At 41.2% G+C, this 21,029-nt stretch overlaps 1 protein-coding gene across 1 annotated transcript in view; it reads left to right on the top strand.

Annotated features, from left to right (window-relative positions):
* camkvb (CaM kinase-like vesicle-associated b) overlaps positions 1 to 21,029 on the top strand; it is an 80,600-nt gene that overhangs the window by 32,516 nt on the left and 27,055 nt on the right. Inside the window, exons 2-3 of the mRNA XM_052101322.1 lie at positions 16,556 to 16,662; positions 17,369 to 17,500. Of these exons, the coding sequence (XP_051957282.1) occupies positions 16,568 to 16,662; positions 17,369 to 17,500 (227 nt within the window). The 5' untranslated portion in view covers positions 16,556 to 16,567. The remainder of the gene's footprint in view (positions 1 to 16,555; positions 16,663 to 17,368; positions 17,501 to 21,029) is intronic.

The raw sequence follows: 21,029 nt of genomic DNA, 5'->3' as shown, positions 1-21,029 counted from the left end.
TACAAGACGTGCCTGTATTCTGGATCATTTGCAGTGGTCTAATAGCACATGCAGGAAGGCCTGCAATTAGAATGTAACGAGCAGTTTTGTGGCATGTACAGAGAGGAAAGGTCTTATCTTCCTGATATTGTAGAGTGTAAATCTACATGATCTTGCAGTCTTTGAGATGTGGTCTGTGAAATTTAGCTCATCATCAATGGTTACCCCTAGATTTCTGAAACATAGAGAGCCTCGCAGCTTCGTTTGCATGGGAGCCAGCCGGCCAGCCGCGGCCTTTTCGCTCTCTAGGTTTCTCGTCGTAGAGTTAAAAAGCATCTGGGGACCATAACGCTATAGATGCGTCGGGGAAGGTGTCCTTTTCCGTTCTTATTCTTTCAGGAGGAAAAGGCCCTGCGGAGACCACAACCTGCCTAGATTGGGATGAGGTAACTTGTGGCTAATACACATGGGGGTTGTCAAGCCACCCGTGGACATGGTGCTGTGGTAGATCCTGCCTGACAAGGGAGAAGTTTCTACAGACACAGCGACCAGGGGGCAGCGAGGACTGCCCAAGGGTGACGCGGGTCCTGCCAGCAGGGGGACCATACCTCGGAAAATACATCACAGGGAGTTTCCTGAAGCGGGAACTGGTGGTGTGTTATAGACAGAGGAGGAGGTCCTGTAGGGATGTCTTCAAGACTCATCAGTGCTGGCCTGCCGGGGCTGGGCAGTCGTGGGTCCGGAGGCGAGATGGCCATGTCCACGGAACCGGGACTGAAAGTTTTGGTGCCGGGGTGCCATGAGAACGGCGCACGCCGGTCTGATGACCCAGGAAGTGAGGAAATTGCTCTTTTGTTGACAATTTGAGTACCGCAGCCCAAAGGGGGTGTGGCGAAAGAAAAAGGGAGAACTGAGGATTCTCCTCCCGGCGAGTAGTCTTGCTACCAGCTTTGGAGCAAACGACTGTCTTCCTGGGTGCGGCGTCTCAGGAGCGTTTACAGGTTTTACAGGCCCTTGAAAAGGTCCTGGAGACGGGGGGCATACGCCGCCTGCAGGGCGCTTGATGCTGGGGCTGAGAGCTGGGCCCAGGTTGATGCGGCGCTGCTGGCAGCGAGCCCACAGCGAGGCCTGTGCTGCGACGGCGCAGCATGATGTGAGAGATGGCCTCCATCTGTTTCTTCACCACCGGAAACTGCGGGGCGAAGTCGTCGACGGTGTCGCTGAAGGGACCAAACTGGGATACGTGGCGGTGAGAAAGCGGGCTTTGTCAATGTCATGCATCTCGACCAAGTTCAGCCACAGGTGGCGTTTCTGGACCACGAGGGTGGCCATCGCCTACCCGAGTGCTTGCTCTGCGACCTTCGTAGCTCTGAGAGTGAGGTCGGTGGCAGAGTGCAGTTCCTGCAGCACATCGGGATCAGGACTTCCCAGGTGCAGATATTTGAGTGCCTTGGCTTGGTGTACCTGCAGGAGAGCCATGGCATGCAAGGCCGAAGAGGCCTGTCCAGTGGCACTGTAGGCTTTCGCAATCAGTGATGACGTTGTCCTACAGGTCTTGGAGGGCCATACCGCCTGCCAATTTGACATTGGCCTTTTCTCAAGTTCAGAGGTGAGACAGAAGAGACCCCTTGTGTCACTACAATCAACACAACATCAAGTGAGTGACAGAAGGGGAACTAATTATCAATATTACTAATATAAAAAATTAAACAAAGTGTTTGTGTTTTTTATTTAGTGTGAATATTTAACAGAAGCGTATGCAGTACTAGACATTTTAGACACTTTTTTCTATTTCTATTGAATGTATACCTAAAATATTTATATATTTTTTATATAACCTTTAAGGTGGTTAGTGGGGTTACATAGTTTATCCCTGTGGTCTGTTCACCCTCCGCCTATCAACCATACAAATATATTTCCAATTCATGAGTTCACTGGTTAAAATAGTCCTTTAAGGATTTGGCATGATGTCCATAAAGATTGAGGGATGTCAGAAGAATCGTCAACTGTGTGATGGAAGCAGCTGCTTATACTGTAGATATATATTTATACTTCATATAAATATCTGAATTGAATTTAATAATTTGTAAATATTTTATGTTTCTAAAGCTGTAAATATATAAAAACTTTTAAATTTTAGATGCTGTCAATATGTCCATATTGCAAAAATGTACATGTAAATGTTATATACGAGTCCTAGTTAATTACTGACCCTGCAGAAGGATTTCAGATGGTCTGGGGAACAAACCAATCAACTGGTAATCAAAAGATTAGTAATCACTGTCTTGGCCTACCCATGGCCCAAATGATCTCATGTATCTGCAAACTCAAGGCAGATAAGGCTAATGGCAGAAGGCACAGGTTTTCTGAATTTTAGATTTTCTTCTGATCTCAAAAATTTTAAAGGAGTATACAGTCTATGCACAAATGTGTGTGTGTGTGTATATTGGGAATTTTTGGAGTATTTGTGAGAGAGAAGTATGAGATTATTGGATAGCCGATTGCCACTGGATATATAAGACACTCTGTTACTAGCTGCAAACCACTCTTCCTAAAAGGCGCCGATGCTGATGTTTGAATAATACAATTGTCTTCTCTTTTTCTCCTTCTGACTCTCCTCATTTGATCAATTCTCAGAATTCGTATCTATCTCATTTCTGTCTCTCTCTCTCTCTCTCTCTTTCCCTCGCTTATTTCCTACATGAGATTATTATCGTTGTCTCTCAACACTAGTCTCTATTTTCTGTATTTCTCTATGGTCTGAAGAAAGGATGAAACAGAGTCTAATGTATCAGGCACTGGGTTTAATTAGCATTCACAGTACCCTTGGGATAGTAAAGCAACTTTCATTTTATTTTTTCTTAGAAATTTCCTGTTTCAAATTAAGTTCTGGATCGCCTGATTTCTTTCGAGAGGCAGTAATGAGGGAATGATGATGATGTTGCAGAATGCAGTTCTACCCTGCTGTGTACTCTATCTCTCTCCCTCTTTCTTTCTTTCTCTCTTTCTCTCTCTGTCTCTCTTATGGAGCTCTCTTCGGTTTTCCAAGATCCTCATGTGTGTAGCCAATTAAGTTCTTTGCCTTTTACACAGAGGAATGGTTCATGAAAAGAAAGGAATGCTTTGTGGGCCCTAATGTGTTTGGAGAGAAACTGATCCTGCAATTATACAAACTGTATTATGAATTACATCATTGTTATTGCATCATAGCAGAGCTAAAAACCAGGCCAGCAAATTGAAGACAATCACTTTGTCTAAGATATGTTGTCTACATTTATTTTATAGACTTTATTATGAATGCAGACAACATATCTTAATATTATAGTCGGTCTAAGATTTGTTGTCTACATTTATTATATAAAGTGATTTGTCTTCAATTTACTGTATATATTATCAGGATGTAAAACTACCTGTGCCTGAATACCTTATTTGAAAAGGCACAAATAATGACTTAAAAATGAATAACGTATTCATTCGAATAATATAAACAATATTCGGAAGGCTGATCATCCAACAAGCACAGGCAGAATGTGATATTTTAAATAAACATAAAGAAAATTACAAAGCAATGATGAGTCTGTGAAGCCAATATTACTAGTGTAAACCTTATGATTGAAAATGCGCACAGTGATTTTAAGTTCAGATCAGATGGCCGCATTCTCGACTCCATTTGCAGTCTCTGTTAATTGTGTGCTTCTTAGAAATCTAAGCTTGAAAAGAGCATTAACCATATCATACACATTTTCCACTTGAAATGTCTGTATGAAATGTCTGATCATATTAATGACAAATGTTTCACACAATTCACACGTAAGGATTTATAAACAAACCTGAGCGTGATGTTTAATTCCTGACCAAAGAAGTGATGATTTTATAGTGGACTATATTTATATCCACATTAAGGTCATTATCTGGTTAATCCTGTATTCCCAAAAAGTATATATACTAATAAGTATATATTCTAGAAATATATAGAGGCTTGATCTTGCAATTTATTTCACTGCATTTCACTAATTCTGCACATGTAACTAATTTAACTAATCAATTATATCCTCCACAAAAATGTGAACACAAAATATAGTACATCATAAAACATTCTGATAGAGATTTACAGTGCTTTCAGTTTGTAGGTTATATTCATTTATTCTCATTTCTTTTAATATTTGTAATTGCCTCCTGCCTCCAGAATAACATTGTTACTTACACACTGAACAGGCATAAATGAAAATGTTGTTTCAGCAGATATTAATGTCCGAAATACCAGGAGACACCACAGTTAACAACATATTCCACAGTTTATGTAGCCTACATATTCAGCTTCCTCTGGTGAGAAAAAAAAGAAGAATATATCGATAATATAATTAAATTAAAAAATTAAAAAAATATATTATTTATGTTAGTAATATTATATTAATAATAATAATATTTAAATGGGCCCATCCGAGACATACTTTATATAGAGAAGCTATAGCCTAAATGTAAGAGGGTAACATTTTAAAATTTGTTTTGATTTCTGGTTTAAACCACACCCACATCCAGTTATATCGGATGACAGTTACTGATAATTTTGTCATAGTAACAGATACAGATAATGATTATAGCATTGCTGCACACCCCTAATGAAAACTATTACAGTTAATCAATATATTAAACAAACCCATAAGGAATATCAGAATAATAGGTATGAAGATTCACCTAAAACTATAATATGGCTTCACCTGACTTGGAATAGAGCTCAAGTTGTATGGTTGTATGTTTTCTGGTAATTAATTAGTTATTTTTTGTACTTTTTCGAGCTTGATGGCCACTCAGTTGCACTTTATTTTACAATACGTGAAACTTTCAGTATTCTTACAGTGTTCTTACCCAAGAAAGTACTGAGTAATATTAGGTAACCATGTTAGGGTAAGGTTCAGGGCTGGGAGGGATACTTTTGAAATGTATTCCACTACAGATTACAGAATACATGCTGTAAAATGTCATTCGTAATTTGGATTACTTCGTCATCACTTGTTTTGACTATAAAAATTGTGCCAGTGCAGTAAGACAAAATACATGTTAAAAATGAATTTTCTTCAAAACTAAAATATCTTATCCAGTGTTGTTTCTAAAACAAGATCAATCAAATTGATCTTCTTTTAAGGATGTTTAGAATTTTTTACAGGAAAACAATACAAAAATGATTATCAAGAATACGATTTTTGCCCTAATATCAAAGGTCTTACTAGAAAAAAAGAAATTATGAGCCAACGTGAATTTTCTTAATAACAAACAGGATCGTGCCTGGTAACATGTGCATGTAAAATGGCTAGAAATAACATTTTTGCTTAGCATAAATCTGACAATTTACATAAGGTTTATTTATATTTCTTCTGCTCCAAACGTACTTCTCTGTCTGTTTATATGAATGTAACACATCATAAGAAAGTGTTTCACCGCTGTTCAAATGCACTTTAGATTGCATCATTTATATGTTAATATTAAATGAAACAAAGGACAATAAACTGCAAAGTAATCTCTTCAGGAATCAAACTACTTTTTTGAATGTAACTGTATTCTAATTACCAATGATTTAAATTGTGTAAACTAATAAACTTATATTTTGTGTTTTAAATACGTAATCCCGTTACATGTATTCTGTTACTCCCCAACCCTAGTTAGGGTTAGTACCTTGTAATTACTATAGTTGTTGTAATTATATAGTATGTAAATGTAGAACAGTACTTTAAAATAAAGTGCTACCAAAATCTCTCCTTTTGTGTTGCATAGAACAAAAAATGTTTGCACTAGTTTGTGTATCTGCTGCACAGCTAGTGTTCAATAGCACTGCAGTCGTCTTTGAATAATACACTGGCTATCTCTCTCTCTCTCTCTCTCTCTCTCTCTCGTCTCTCTCTCTCTCTGTCTCTCTCTCTCTCTCTCTATCTATCTATCTATCTATCTCAGACACACACACACACACACACAAGCAAACTAACAAGCTCAGTCATGACATAGGCTAATACCAGTACTCAAAATGCTTTCATGAAAAGTCATTGCTTGAATCTCCTGACAATTTCTGCAATGAGTTGGATGAACAGAAGAAGTTCTTGAAGTGCCTGCCTCTAATCTGGAGTGACTGTCACAGTCTTGCTTATAATTGTGAGGGCTCAAATTCAGGGAGAAGAAACCAATTCTATGTCTACAGCTTAGACAGTTCAGAAAGCTTTTATCACACTCATCCATGCAAACAGATGTGTATTTCATCTGCCGAATTTCTTTTTTTGAATGAGATATTTCATCTAAAAGTGACAATGCTGTTATCACTTACTCAACCTCATGTTGTTTAAAATATCTATAGCTTTCTTCTGTGAAACAGAGCGTGGCTATTTGCACCCTAATAGTCTATTGGAAACTGGAAAAGTCTTTGTTGATGTCTCTGCAGTGGTGCCGGTGGGACCATACCTTATCGACTGGGGAATGATTCAGCATTTGTTGCATTCTTTTTCCCATTATGTTTCCTGTCTCCACTTGTCTCACTTCTTTAATACTTGTAATAATAAATTAAAAATGAATATAGAGGTAATTTTACTATAGTAATGTTTTTTGGTGGAAACCATAGATTTAATGCAATTAACAATGGTGTTACTACAGTAATTTGGTGTTAATATAGTAACCATGTTAATTTTGTAGTTATTATAATTTTTCTACAAAATACCATGGCAATACTGTGGTTGCTGTAGTAAAACCATGTAAGGAAAGGTTAGGTTTTGGGGTAGGAGTGGTATTTGAAATAAACACAATAAACATGCTGCAATGATGATCCAATACTGTATGTTAGTAGTTCATTAAGGGTGCAAATAGTATCTGCCACTATTTGCATTGGGATGTAAATAGCATCTACCTTTATTTGAACCAGGATTTACATGGCTAATAGCATCTGCCTTGTTTTTTTTTCTCCGTGGAATCGCAATGAATGGTGACTACATTCAAGCCTCAAAAAGGTTACAATGTTACCATGAAAGTATATTACATCTAATGCTTTATTCCAAATCTTCGGAAGCCATAAGATGGCTTTGTGTGAGGAACAGACCCAATTTAAAGTCCACATTTATTGAACGTCTTGATATCCTTGCTCTTTTTGGCACACTGTCACCTTGTCAGATTGGGTTTTTGTCTGACGAGGACCGTGGCATCATCGCCTGTCTGTCTTGTGTTTCATGTCCGGGGCATAGTGTCTGTATCCTGCCTGGTTTGGTTTTGGTCTCATGAACACTCATGCTCCATGTTCTGTTTGTTTTGTTCCAATCGTGTTGACATTTTGCCCTCATGTGTTTCAGGTGCCGCTGGCATAAGGAATCAGTGTTTCCATGGGAACCCTGATTATTTTCATGGGAATGCTGATCATGCCAACTTTAAACTGTGAGCGGCACCTGCCCCTTGTTTGTACATGCCTATATTAATCCCCTTGTGTTTCATGTCCTTTGCTGGATTGTCTGATTTAATGTTAAATGTAGTTCAGTGTTGACTGAATGTCTTGCTAGATTTTTGTTTGGTGTGAAGTAACGTCTAGGTTACGTATGTAACCTCCGTTCCCCGATGGAGGGAACGAGACGTTGTGTCGGAGAAGCGACACTAGGGATCTCTCTTGAGTGCCGATATATACCTCTGTTCTATGAAAAAAGGCCAATGAGAAGTTGGCAGACGGTATTTGCATATCCCGCCCCGGACATATGGGTATTTAGGCGGGGAAAATATGGGAGTTCATTCAGGATTTTTCTGAGGAGCCGGAAATGGTCCGGCCACAACAGTGGCTCGGCTCAGCGACACTAGGGGTCCCACTTCAATCATGCCATGCACTGAGCCGTGTAGGTGAACTGCTGATACAGAAGCGGGCAGGTATTCTTACGTGCAGACGCGACCAGCTGTATCAGGCTGCACGTACTCTTCCCCAATGCCCCATTAAAGTCATCAGAATCCTTCTGGTTACCCTCTTTTCTCTCTCTGTTTCTCGCATAGAGCAATTACGGCCGGGGCCCTTACATGCATTAAGGGAAGGGGGTCTTACCCAGTTCCCTATTCTTTCAGGGGGAGAAGACCCTGCGGAGACCACACCTACCCTGCAGGGGAGGTAAAGGTGGCGAATACATCACATGGCCATTTAGGACCTATGTGGGAAAGATGGCGCGGTGGTAGATCCAGCCTCGTAGAGGGGGGAGTTGCTACAGCACGGCGACCGAGGCAGCTGGAACTGCCTAAGGGAGACACGGGGGTCCGCTCGTGAGGGGACAGTACCACGAAAATACACACAGGGGGAGTCCAAACAGGAGGCCTTAACCTGTGGAGCACCTATTCCAGTACAGGGTAGATAGATTACCCGTAGTGGCTTGGGTCGGCGAGTTCCTCCGCTGAACTGCGGACCCATGAGGGCTAGGGAGGAATCAACCAGGGATCCGAAAGATGGGGTCTCCTGGGAACAAAGGCGCACTATTTTACCTCGGCTGAGGGAAAGGGCACTAGACGCAAGCGATTCACCCGGCCAGTTCGTCAGCAAGTTACCGAGTTCTACGGGCTCGGACCTGAGAAAACACAGGACGATACTGACTCAACTCGGAGATTGTAGAATCTCGTGAAAGTGTTAGGTGTTGCCCATCCTGCTGCTCTACAGATGTCTTCTAGGGAGGTGCCCCTGGCCAGTGCCCACGAGGACGCAACACCAATGAAATGGCATCAACAACCCAGTGGGCGAGCCTCTGTTTGGAGACAGCATTCCCTTTCTGCTGTCCCCCGAAGCAGACAAAGAGCTGCTCAGAATGTCGTGAAAGGTGTGGTAGGAACCTTGGGCATGTAGCCCGGTAGCGGTCTTAGGATCACGTATGTGTCCGCCGGACCAAACTCCAGGCAAGTGCCGCTGACAGAGAATGTCCGCAGGTCCCTGACCCTTTTGATGGAGGCGAGTGCGATCAGCCGGGCCATTTTGAGAGAGAGGGCCCTGAGTCCAGCTCAATCCAGCGGCTCGAAGGGGGGGTCTCTGGAGGCCCGTGAGGACCACCGAGAGATCCCAGGAGGGGAACAGGCTTGGCCGGGAGGGAGTTAGCCTCCGGGCGCCTTTTAGGAACCTGATAATTAAGTCGTGCTTACCCAGAGACTTGCCGTCTATTGTGTCGTGTTGAGCCGCGACGGCGGCGACATACACCTTGAGGGTGGAGGGGGACAGCCTCCCCTCCAGCCTCTCCTGTAGGAACACAAGCACTGACCTAACTGTGCACCTCTGTGGGTCTTCAGCCCGGGAAAACCGTGAGATCCGAGAACCAAGTCCGAGTTGGCCAATAGGCTCACTGTGCAAGAAGGCTCACTGGGGAAATGCGTATTTGTGCAGCCCCGTGGGCCAGCTGTGTACCAATGCGTCTGCCCTGAGGGGAGCCTCTGTTCGGGCATACCAGAGCTGGCAGTGGGAGGTTTCTTGGGAGGCAAACAGGTCTACCTGGGCCTTGCCGAACCGTTCCCAGATCAGCTGGGTGGAGCCTCCACTCCCGACTGGGCAAGCGTTGTCTTGACAGCGCGTCCGCTATCACATTGAGGTTTCCAGGGATGTGAGTGGCACGCAGCGACTTGAGGCTCCAAAGGAGGAGATGCCATATGCCCCAGGAGCCTTTGGAAACGTTAAAGGGACCACATTGCCTGGCTTGAAGGAAGCGAGGCATTCCAGCACCGACTGTGCACGCTCGTTGGAGAGACATGCTGACATTGAGACTGAGTCTAACTCCATGCTGAGAAAAGAGATGCTCTGAACCGGGGCGAGCTTGCTCTTTTCCCAGTTGACCTGAAGCCCCAAACGGCTAAGGTGCCTGAGCACCTGGTCTCTGTGCGCGCATAGGAATTCTCGCGAGGGGGCCTGGATGAGCCCATCGTCGAGGTAATTGATTATGCGTTTGCCGGCTTCTCGGAGCGGGGCAAGGGCTGCCTCTGCGACTTTCATGAAGACGCGAGGGGACAGAGACAGGCCGAAGGGGAGGACTTTGTACTGATACGTCTGGCCATCGAACGCGAACCGTAGAAGGGGTCGGTGTCGTGGCAGAATCAAGATGCGAAGTACGCGTCCTTCAGGTCTACCGCTGCGAACCAATCTAGATGCCGGACACAAGACAGAATCAGTTTCTGGGTGAGCATTTTGAACGGGAGTTTGGACAGAGCCCGGTTGAAACTCGCAGGTCCAAGATCGGTCGTAAGCTGCCGCCTTTCTTGGGTACAATGAAGTAAGGGCTTTGTAGAAACCCTTCTTCATTTCGGTTGGAGGGACAGGCTCTATCGCATCTTTGAGTAAAAGAGAGGCGATCTCCTTGCGCAGGGATTTGGCATGTTCGCTGTATTCTGCGGAAAGACGGACGCCCGCGAAGGGGGGCGGAGGCCTGGCAAACTGAATTGCGTAACTGAGTCAAAAGGTCTGGTGCAGCCAGCGTGACGGATTGGGCAGTGAAAGCCATGCCTCTAAACTCCGTGCTAGGAGCACCAAGGGGACGAGTATTTTGGACGTACCTTGCGGGGCTTCGCAGTGGGGCGGAACAGGTAATATGGCATCGGGAGGCAGTGGTGTGTTCCGAGGCTTTGGTGCTGAGAACAAACTCAAAGCACTTACCTTACTCCGCGCACCCGGTAGGGGGCGGGTTCATGACTGAGGAGGAGGTCCGATGTTGGCGTCCTCTGGATGACACAATGTGGAGAGAGCGACAGAAGGGGAACTAACCTTACACTCTCTGCCAAGTTGGTTCTGTCTCATGTATCTGTTGGTTGCCTATGTGTCAGGTGTGCATGTCACTGCATGTCAGTTGGATTTCCACGGAGGATTCCTTATCTTTGCCAACGTGTCGGGAGCTAGATCGCCCTACCCTGCTGGGCGTCGCTCTGCACCTCACATAAGCTTCAACAGAGGATTCCATTAATCTAATCCTAGACATCCACAGTGACTGCTCACATTTATTGTAAATAAATCCTTTGAACTGTTCCTCTGCATTTGGGTCAGTTTGTCACGTTATCACTCGTTACACACTATCACTCGTTACTACACTATAGATAGTTCATGCTATACATTTGGAATTCACAGCTAACTACATTTACATGTAACCTAAATATCTGTTTATAATCTGACAGATACATTGATCGGACTGAAAAACCTTCATGTAAACACATCAGAGCTCAATCTGAATGGAATTTACATTAGATTTAAAATAATCTGTTAAAAAGAAGAATATTAGACATGTGAACCTTGTAATCTGACTACTTTTTGGATTAAAAGTGCTTTTATGAATTCCAAATGTATTTTGGAATTTCTCATTTATACAAAGCAATGACAATACGCATTATTAAGGGTATGGGCTCACACTGTATATTTTGCAGTGCTAATATGTTCTTTCATGGCATCTCATAAAGAGAGAAAAAAAGAAAGTGATGTCATTCTAAAATTTTGTTTCCATTCTATCTGTAAAAAAAAACTTTTACTGCAATCTTTTCTCCATACCACTCACCCTGAGATGGCTAGTTATTAGAGGAGGAATGGGCATGAGGCTACTATGGTTAAGCGCAGACAAGATGTTGGGACACTACTTTTAATTCTCTTTGTTTGCTGAGTGAAGTGAATAACATAAAAAGAAAGCTTTTAGATTTTAGATATGTCAACAAAGGAAAATAGTGCCATGCTCGAGTTGGCTTTCTCCGCTTTATCAGAATGCGACGACTGACACTTTGCATGCACTGAAGTTTTATTCGTGCATTTTATACGTGCACATATAAGGTGATAATCTATATATTTATGTGATGTATTTATGTCAAAAATGAGTGCATGTAAAAATATTCGCTTGTGCTTAAACTTTGTGCCTTCATGCAAATATTTGTGTTATTTTGCTATAGAAAAGTGCATTTTTTAAAACATTTTCTGAATAATAAATTGTTTTGTTACCACATTGTTTATTTGAACTAAAATGTCTCAGAAGAGCTCATCGATTTGAGACAAACTTTGATTATAGTCCCAATAAGGAAAAAAATTATAATGCAATTATGAGAAACAGAAAGATTAGTTCACCTCTGGAATCTTCTTGTCCGAGTCATTCGTTCTTTTGTCACATGACAGCTGCATATGCTATGCGTTCGTTCTTTTGTTACGTAACAGCTGTATACGCTATGCATTCATTCTTTTTTCACACGACAGCCATAGTGTATATGGCTGTCACGTGACAAAAGAATGAATAACTCGGACCAGATGACTCGGTTGTGAGCTATTCATTTCTGTTTCAAGTGTAAGCAATGCATAGCGTATACGGCTATCACATGACAAAAGATCAAACGACTCGGACCAGATGACTCAAGAGGTGAACTATTCATATCTGTTTCCTGTGTGAGCAATGCATAGCATATACAGCTGTTACATGACAAAAGAATGAACGACTTAAACAAGAAGACTTGAGAGGTGAACTAATCCTTTCTGTTTCCTGTGTGAGCAATGCATAGCATATACGACTGTCAAATGACAAAAGAACGAATGACTCGGACCAAAAGAGTTGAAAGGTGAACTAATCATTTCTGTTTCTTGTACAGCGCCTATGCGGTTTTCACCTAACAAACAAATGGAGGTTGCGCAATGCGCATGCGAGGCCAACACAAAATGAATGAATCACTCTCTGAGACTACTCGTTCTTCTGAGTGACATAAAATATTAGTTTATGAACGACCCATCAATACTAGGCATCCATCAACAGAAAATCCCTGATGATACAGAAGCTGATGGTATTGACCGGACAACACAAGCCGCTCTAAAACATCTCAGAATATTGATAGCCAAATCTGCTCCATTCCAAAGATGTGCAGGCTGGATTCCAAAATGATATTGCTATATATGCATGCTGTTGTACTCGTGCCAAATGGCCCATTATGCTGCATCTCTAATGTCAGAGCATATGGGCGTGAAGGGAGAGTGTTGTTAATACGTTTAAGAGCACAGCTCATATTTGCATTGTGCCAAAGAGGGAAATAAATGATAGTCAGCAAATGAAAGAGAGCAAGAGGGTTTGTCCAAAATCAGATGGCAGATACCTTACTGCCCAGTGGCAGATACCTTACTGCCCAGTGGCAAGTATTTTTGTATGGAGACAATTTTTAGGAATCCAGTTTTACACTAGGAACTTTATGTCTAATGATTAAGTGACCTTTAGATAAAACCAAGTGAATATATATTTAATTTCCATAAAATTAATGCAAATAGTATTCATGTTTGCATCCATGCTACAAATTAAATGTATGTGAAAATTAGGAAATATCGCAAAACAATTTGAGAATAAAGCAGCATTTCCATCCCATGTGTTTATGAATAAAAAATGGTCACTTCTTTAGAAATGAGTACAAAATAGAACAGACAAAATATTCTGAGATGTTCATGTTTGCTAGCATTCAGCAGCAAATACCTTATGTCTGGGAGGGAAAGTGTGTCAGACAGTTCTGGGAAGTAATACTGTAATAGCCAATCATTTTGATGACCGGCTTTGGCATTTCAAAATAACCAGAGCAACATTTGAGATGCTATTCAATGATATTGATAATATTCCCTGAATTATGCAATCACATGGCTAATTGAGGCAAAGTCACATAACTTCTTTGATGCACATCTAAATTCCTATATACTGTATATTCTATAGGATTATATTTGGTAAATATTAAATAGTGTTTCCATCATAGTTATGCGCAAGTATAGCGAGCATATGTCTTTAATGCACATTTACTAGATTTTATTTGCATCTTGGTGTTTCCATCCGACATTTTTTATGCGATATATCAAACATTTCATAAAAATACATGGATGACAGCTAACCATTTTCAGGTCCAAAAAGAACAAATAACACAAAGTAGTACATATGACTACAGTTTATTCCGAGTCTCATTGTCACGGTTCCGGCTTATCTGCCAGTTCCTTTTGTGAGTCTGTGTGTTTTCGTTCACCTCATGTGTTTTCCTTGCCGTGGGAGCGGAGCAATCAGCATTTCCTTGGATTCGCTCATTTGCGCCGCTCACAAGGTAATCACCTCCACCTGTGTGTCATTACCGCTATGTATTTTTTTTCCCTCTCGTGCCTTGTCTAGTCACCAGATTGTTCTTGTTTGTTTTTTGTATGCAGTCTTGTCTCCATACATTTACAAAAATGAAAAAAAGTTACAAAAGGAAGAGTATGAGTTACTGAAGGAGGGAGAGAAATTGGGGAAACAAGCTGTGTCTCTGAGAAGCCAGTATGTATGTAAATTATAGAGCTCATCTTGTTTTTCCTTGGCTGTGTTTGCATTACTAATTTTTATTTCAGGGTATACTCTATAGACCATGTAGTGCTCATCCATTATTATTGTAAAACTAATTAAGTCAGCTGTACAACAAAGAGACATTAGCTTTCAGTAATTGCTTAGTGTTAGGGTTTTTGTATCCACTCTTGTACTCTTTTGTATCCACTGTAGTCCATCTTTAAGTTTTTTAATTTGATATGTATTTGTTTTTAAACATTAAAATATTTTCTCATATCCCAGCTTTATATGCAGAGACAACTATAAGTAAACCATTGGTAGGTTGATTTCCCTGAAAAGTGTAAACACTGTCTCTATTTCAAACATTGATCTGTTTATTTGAGTGACCCAACAAACCCATTACAGCATTGGTGCAAATAATGGTGTGAATTGTGGGCTGGACTATCTGTTTGTTCGACCAAAGGCAGACAGAAGGTTTGTGACGAGGAGGAGGGCGTGGCCGGGCCGTAACGATGGACGGCCCGGCCACGTTATCAGCCCAATCTGCGGGAGAGTGATAAACAGGAGCTGGGGATGCCAGTTTTAGAGAGAGATGCACATGTTGTGTGTGTGCGTCTTTGTTTTGTTTATGCTGGAAAGTAGTTTATATTATGTTTAAGTTCCTTTGTGGAATTAAAAGTTTATATTGATTGTTCAGCCGGTTCCCTCCTCCTCCTTGCACATCTTTACACGTTATATTGGTGCCGGAACCTGTGATTCTGCGGAAGAGGATACGCTGTCATGGAGTCATCTCCACTGGAAGAAGTCTTCCGGTCCCTCACCAGCATCCATAAATTCCAGCACCAGGCCCTCATGGAACTCAGAAGTGAGCATCAGCAGCGATTTGAGGTGCTCCTTCGGGACCAGGAAGAAGATCGGCAGATGCTGCGGAGTTTGGTTTCCCAAGAGGGGCGATCGCAGTGACCCCGGCAACAGTGCTCCCCCATGTGTTGCTTTCCAAGATAGGACCCCAAGATGACCCAGAAGCATATCTGGCTCTTCGAGCATACCGCCAAAGCAATGAAGTTGCCACAGTGCTGAAGAAGACCATCCTACAACTGTTGTACATCAGAGGAGTGGCTGAGGACCAGGCAACGGCGTGTCTGGGGACTGACAAGCGAGTTTCTCTCTCCTCTCTTTCTCTCCCCCTCGCTCTTACCCTCTCGCTCCCCTGATCTCTCCCAGGGCTCCAGAGAGGCGGGGAAGACCTGCCTGCAGAAGAACAGCCGTAAGGGCAACACCTCCACTCCAGGAAGGGAGGGGAGTATGTCATGCCTGAATTGGGCAATGGAGGAGTGTGACAAGGAGGAGGGCGTGGCCGGGTCATAACGATGGACGCGGTAACGTGCTCAACAAGCCACGTGATAAGATGCACAGATTGACACAGTTTCAGAGGCAGAGGCCACTGAGATTCGTCCTCGCCACCCGGATAGAGGCAAGCGGATTGAATGCAACCTCGAGGCCTTTTTTTACTCCCCAATTTGGAACGCCCAATACCCAATGCGCTCTGTTTATTTTTGCAATTCCGTCTGATGACGTTAGTGTCTGAAATTACACACTACATTTTCAAAACTTGACTAGGATCACATTTAAAGTCCTAGAAATATCTGTTCATGCTTAGAGGTGCTATTCGGTCTGTTATCCAATAAAATCATGGAAAAACTAGTCAGCATTGGTTTGTATGTCTTTGTACGACCTTGTGAGTTTCTATAAAAAAACTTAAACACAATTAGCCTGGCTATAAAAAAGTATCACTTTAAGCAAAAGAGAAAGAGAAAGAGTGTCTGGTGTCTTATTTAACTTATCCCAGCTAGGGAGAAGGGAAGCACAGTGATTTAGTCTGAAAGTGTGGTAAAAAGCTCACAAAGGCCTTTCATTTGTCTTCATCTCCCTGCCCCTAATCATTCAGTTGCTCTCTTTTCCTGTCTGACTTGTTACAGTGGTGTTGTCAGAGGGAAATGCATTTTTTCTCTCTTTTTCTGACTGCTTCAACTCAAAGAAGCTGTTTTAATTTGAAATTATATTGGTGGAGATATGATTCCCACTGCTGTTCTCTCATTGTTTGGGGCCATTGAATTTGTTCTGTTTGTGAATGTCAAAGGAGATTGTTTATGCACAGTTCCATTGTCCCTTTGGAATGAAACATTTCACAGAACATGATTTGAAGTGAACATGAATATTAATGCAGAATGGTGGGAGTGAGCAAGTAATACATATTCACACAATGTACAATTAATTATAAATTAACCCCTCTTTCACCCTTTCTCTTTATTTAATTTTTTAAGGCAGGGTGGGCCATGCCGTTCGGCTGCTTAAAACCTGGCGAGAAGAAGGACTACAACAGTCCTATGGAAATTACAGACAAATATGATCTGGGACAGGTTGTTAAATCGTAAGTGAAATTTTATAGTTGCATAATTTTTTTCATCTGTTTCTGCATTTAAGCTACAAGTTCTTATTTGGACTTTATTTACTATTCGTTCTTGTTTTGGCTTTGTAAGAGATTGACACAATTCCAGAGATATTAAGCAGAATGTTCATGTTGCTTCTCTCCACACAGGTGCCGTGGAGCTCCTTAAAATGACTAAAATGCCCCATAAAATTCATCCAAATGACTAATGTGCTAAAATCCAAGTGTACTGAAGCCATATAATAGTTTTCTATTGGAAGCAGATCGAAATTTAAGTTGAATGTCTTCACAACCATAGTTCACATCTCATGAAGACAGATTATCATTTTATTTTTGAGTGAACTATGAATTTAGGGGCTTTTCCCACAGGATGCGTGCTTGCATGTTCAAAAACAGCTAAACAGAACTGAATGCCCTAGTATGCAGGGGTCTTGAGACAGGTTTAATGTCTTGTACAATATGTTGACATGCCATCTTAAAAAGCATTCATGTCGCAAGATACTGAGAAAAAAAAAAAACATTGACATGTCACAAGGTCAAATATGTTTACATAGACTAACATTTTTAAAATAGAGCACACGGATGCATTAAGATGTCCTATGTGAATGACTGGAAGTTTTAGAATATAATATGTGACATAAATAATTTTCATAAAAGTATACTGTAGTAAATAAAATTTATTTTTAAGGGAGGAGTTCTGTGAGATCTTCAGGGCGAAGGACAAGAATACACTCAAAATGTACACCTGCAAAAAATTCCTGAAGAAAGATGGAAGAAAAGTGCGGAAGGCTGCTAAAAATGAGATTATCATCTTAAAAATGTAAGTTACACACTGTTTTGTTCAAAATGTACTGTCATTGAAATTCTCCACCTGGAATTCACACGAGTGAGAGTGTTCCAAACAATTACAGAACATAGTGCTGTCTTTTCCTCAGCGTTTTATTCGTACCACCCGGTTAGGGGGAGAAACTCAAGTGGCTTCTCCCGAATTCACATACATGGCATATAGGTTGTTAAAAAGTTATATGTGATTTTACCTCAGCAAATTTACATATCTTATGACACCAGCAAATGTTTATTGGGATGTATTGTATATCCTTGAGCAAGCAAGTTGTCACATGATCGGACCCTTAGCAGTATGAACAAGGAGATATTGTCTTCTGCCTGAAAAACAGATTGGTCATCCATTTCAGCTCATAGAGCTGCTCTCATATTGCATTTCCTAGCGTATAGTATGTTATACTTGAATAATAATGTTCTAATATACCGATATATTATACTTTCTTTCACAGTACTTTTAGAATAATTCTTGACTAGCCCTCCTCGGCAGTCTAGCTCAGGCCTGCTTTTTTATTTCATTTATTTAAAAAGAGCTCAGCACAAAACCATATTTCTTCACTTTTCATTTTAAAATAATGATCCTTAATGCTCCATTAAACATTCACTTTCTTCCCTGTGGTATGATTTGTGTACTGTAGAAGCTCCCAAATCAAGTTGGCTTGTCCTCAATTTCCTTACAACAAAGTAAGGATTTAAAAATATAAACTCTTTGCATCTTTGCAAATCAATTGTAATTATTTTAATGTGTTGCTATACATAATTGTGCAATATGTCAACTTTTTATTGCATTGTAAGAAGTCAAATCATATACTTTAAGTATAGCTTGCAAATTGATAATTCCGTCTCAGTATCCTGCACCACTGAATCGAATGCACCATGGGAAAATAGATTATATTCTTTCTGACTCATAAGACTTACCCAGACAAATTTTCAAACTGAATGGGAATGGATGAGCTAAAAAAGATGTGAAATAGAACAGAAAACGTCTAGGTTACTATTGTAACCCCCATTCCCTGATGGAGGAAACGAGACGTTGTGTTGATTGAAGCGACCCTAGGGGTCTTTCTCGAAGGCCTCGGTTACCTCTGAACTTGAGAAAAGGCCAATGAGAAATTGGCAGACAGAATTTGCATGTCCCTCCCCCGGACATAAGGGTATAAATGGAGGGAATCGTGCATCTGTCTTTTCAAGTTTTGCACTGAGGAGCGGAGAATGAGGTTTGGCCGTTACTGGGCGGACACAACATCTTGTTCCCTCCATCAGGGAACGGGAGTTACAATAGTAACCTAGATGTTCCCCTTCTGTCGCTCACTCTACATTGTGTCGATTGAAGCAACAATAGGTGTCCCTATTCAATCATGCCATGCACTGAACCATGTACGTGAACTGCTGATACAGGTGCGGGCAGGCAGTTGCGTGCCAAAGCAGCAGGCTGCGTCAGAGTGCACGTACCCTTCCCCAACTCCCCATAAAAGCAACATAAACTTATGACAAGTATGGGAGCAGGCCGCGCCAGCCATGCCTTTTCTCTCTCTATGTTTCGGATCAAAATATATACAAGCTATAAACGAGCTGTTCCATGGGAAAAAAAGCTGTTCACACCCTAATGCTACCTAGCACAACAAAGCTAGTCACGTGGTCAACCGAAACTGAGGGGCACGCGAGGTGCCAAGTGCGGTAACAAACATGGTTTCAGTACACAGCAAATTATTCTGCACTTTAGCAATAAATAATACTCTAAAACAAGTGAAGCGCTGTATATAGATACTAAGAAACAACAATGCTAATTTTACATACGCACACTGGATAACAGACTCTAAATCTAGCAGTACGTATTCTGGGACCAGTCAAACAATACAGCACACACACACATTTAAGTGACACGAGTTCAAGTCAGTAAACAAACAGCACAAGTCTAGCGATAAATACCAATATTCAACAAAGTAAAACAATGAAATAAACACTTAGACACAACTGCAGACTCCTGTCGATAGATCGCTATACCTAACAAAACATGGACTGATTGGAAACCAGAAAAGGCCTGGAACTGGAACAGACAAACATACTGACAAATCTCACAAAACAAAAACAAACCCAAGAGGAAAGGGGGCACAATATATAGAACCAAACACATGAGGAACAGGTGCAGACAATCAACATGATGAGGACTAAACAAGCAGGCGTGGCAGGAGGAAACAAGCAGGCAGGAATAGGAGAGCGCATGGCAGACAGAGAACAAAACTGAGCCATGCGCTCAAACACAAGACAGACACAAGCACTTTAACAGACAACAGAAAGGAGAGGGCTGTCAGGCAGAGGTCGTGACATAATGAGGGTCAAAGGTACATTTTTGAGCACACAGATTTTAACAAAGTTAATTACTGCTTATAACAGAATCATAGCAACTATATTATTAACATTACCAATCACAAATACTATATTGCCCACTCATAAAAAAAATTGTAATACAATAATAACACGATTTTTGTAATGTCATACACGCAAATATAATTTGTATGCAGTGTTAAAAGAGGCTAAAGGCACGCCCTAAGGAAAATTAGCTTTTTTCTAGTCACATTTGACATTTTATGACCTCTCAAGTATTCTATAATCAAATAAATCTCCATTGTGATTGGATCAGTCAATGTGAGCCCACTTTTAAATAAATGCATATTTAGAAGACAGACATTATATGGGCGGTACACTGGCGAGGAGACAAGACATTGTTCTTTTTGAATGGATGTCTCTGAAGGAGTTGCTTCAGTGTGCTGATTAAACTGCTTTTGTGAGAAAACAGCTCTGAATTGACAGCCGGTCAGTGCACAACTGAAGTAAATGTACTGGCTACACAGCACGTCGAACTGTCCGACTAAAAATGAACTGAATAAGCTGGTCCCACTGACTATCGAAGTTTGCAGAGGATTACAGATGACTTGCTATATGTTGAGATGTTAATGGCAGTAGCCAAGTAAAACATTTATAAACCTACAGATGTTTCTTTCTGTGTTGTTTTTGAATTATTTACAAATATTTGCAAATTAAGGTCTTGAGACTTAAGTAGGCATTTTACTCTATAATGTTACTAATACATAACTCTTATGAGTTACTAGACTGGTTGTTGAACCAAATAACCCATTCGAAATGAAGGAATAAAACCTACAGGCAGAATTGAAAGTCAGCACTTCGGTCGTGTCCGACTCAAAAAGAACAGAATGAGTTGGTCACACGAACTGTTGAAGTTTGCAGCAGATTACAGAGGAGTCTGATAAGTGAACTGCTGATCATATGAGCATGCATGTACAAAGGACATGAATGAGCCTGGGGCGAACTATACATTTTTTATGACAAACAAAACATACTGGGAATATGCTTATGGCTAGTTTATTAAATAACATTTCAATTGAAACATGCAAAAACTTTTCAATCGAGAAATGTAAATGAATTGTACTATTGTTTATTGTGCTTGCAGATTATATTTTAAATTGTTATAAGCTGAATTATGGTTTTTG

This window comes from Xyrauchen texanus, chromosome 32, assembly GCF_025860055.1.
Source record: "Xyrauchen texanus isolate HMW12.3.18 chromosome 32, RBS_HiC_50CHRs, whole genome shotgun sequence".
Taxonomy (NCBI): domain Eukaryota; kingdom Metazoa; phylum Chordata; class Actinopteri; order Cypriniformes; family Catostomidae; genus Xyrauchen; species Xyrauchen texanus.
This window is presented reverse-complemented; position numbering and strand designations above follow the sequence as displayed.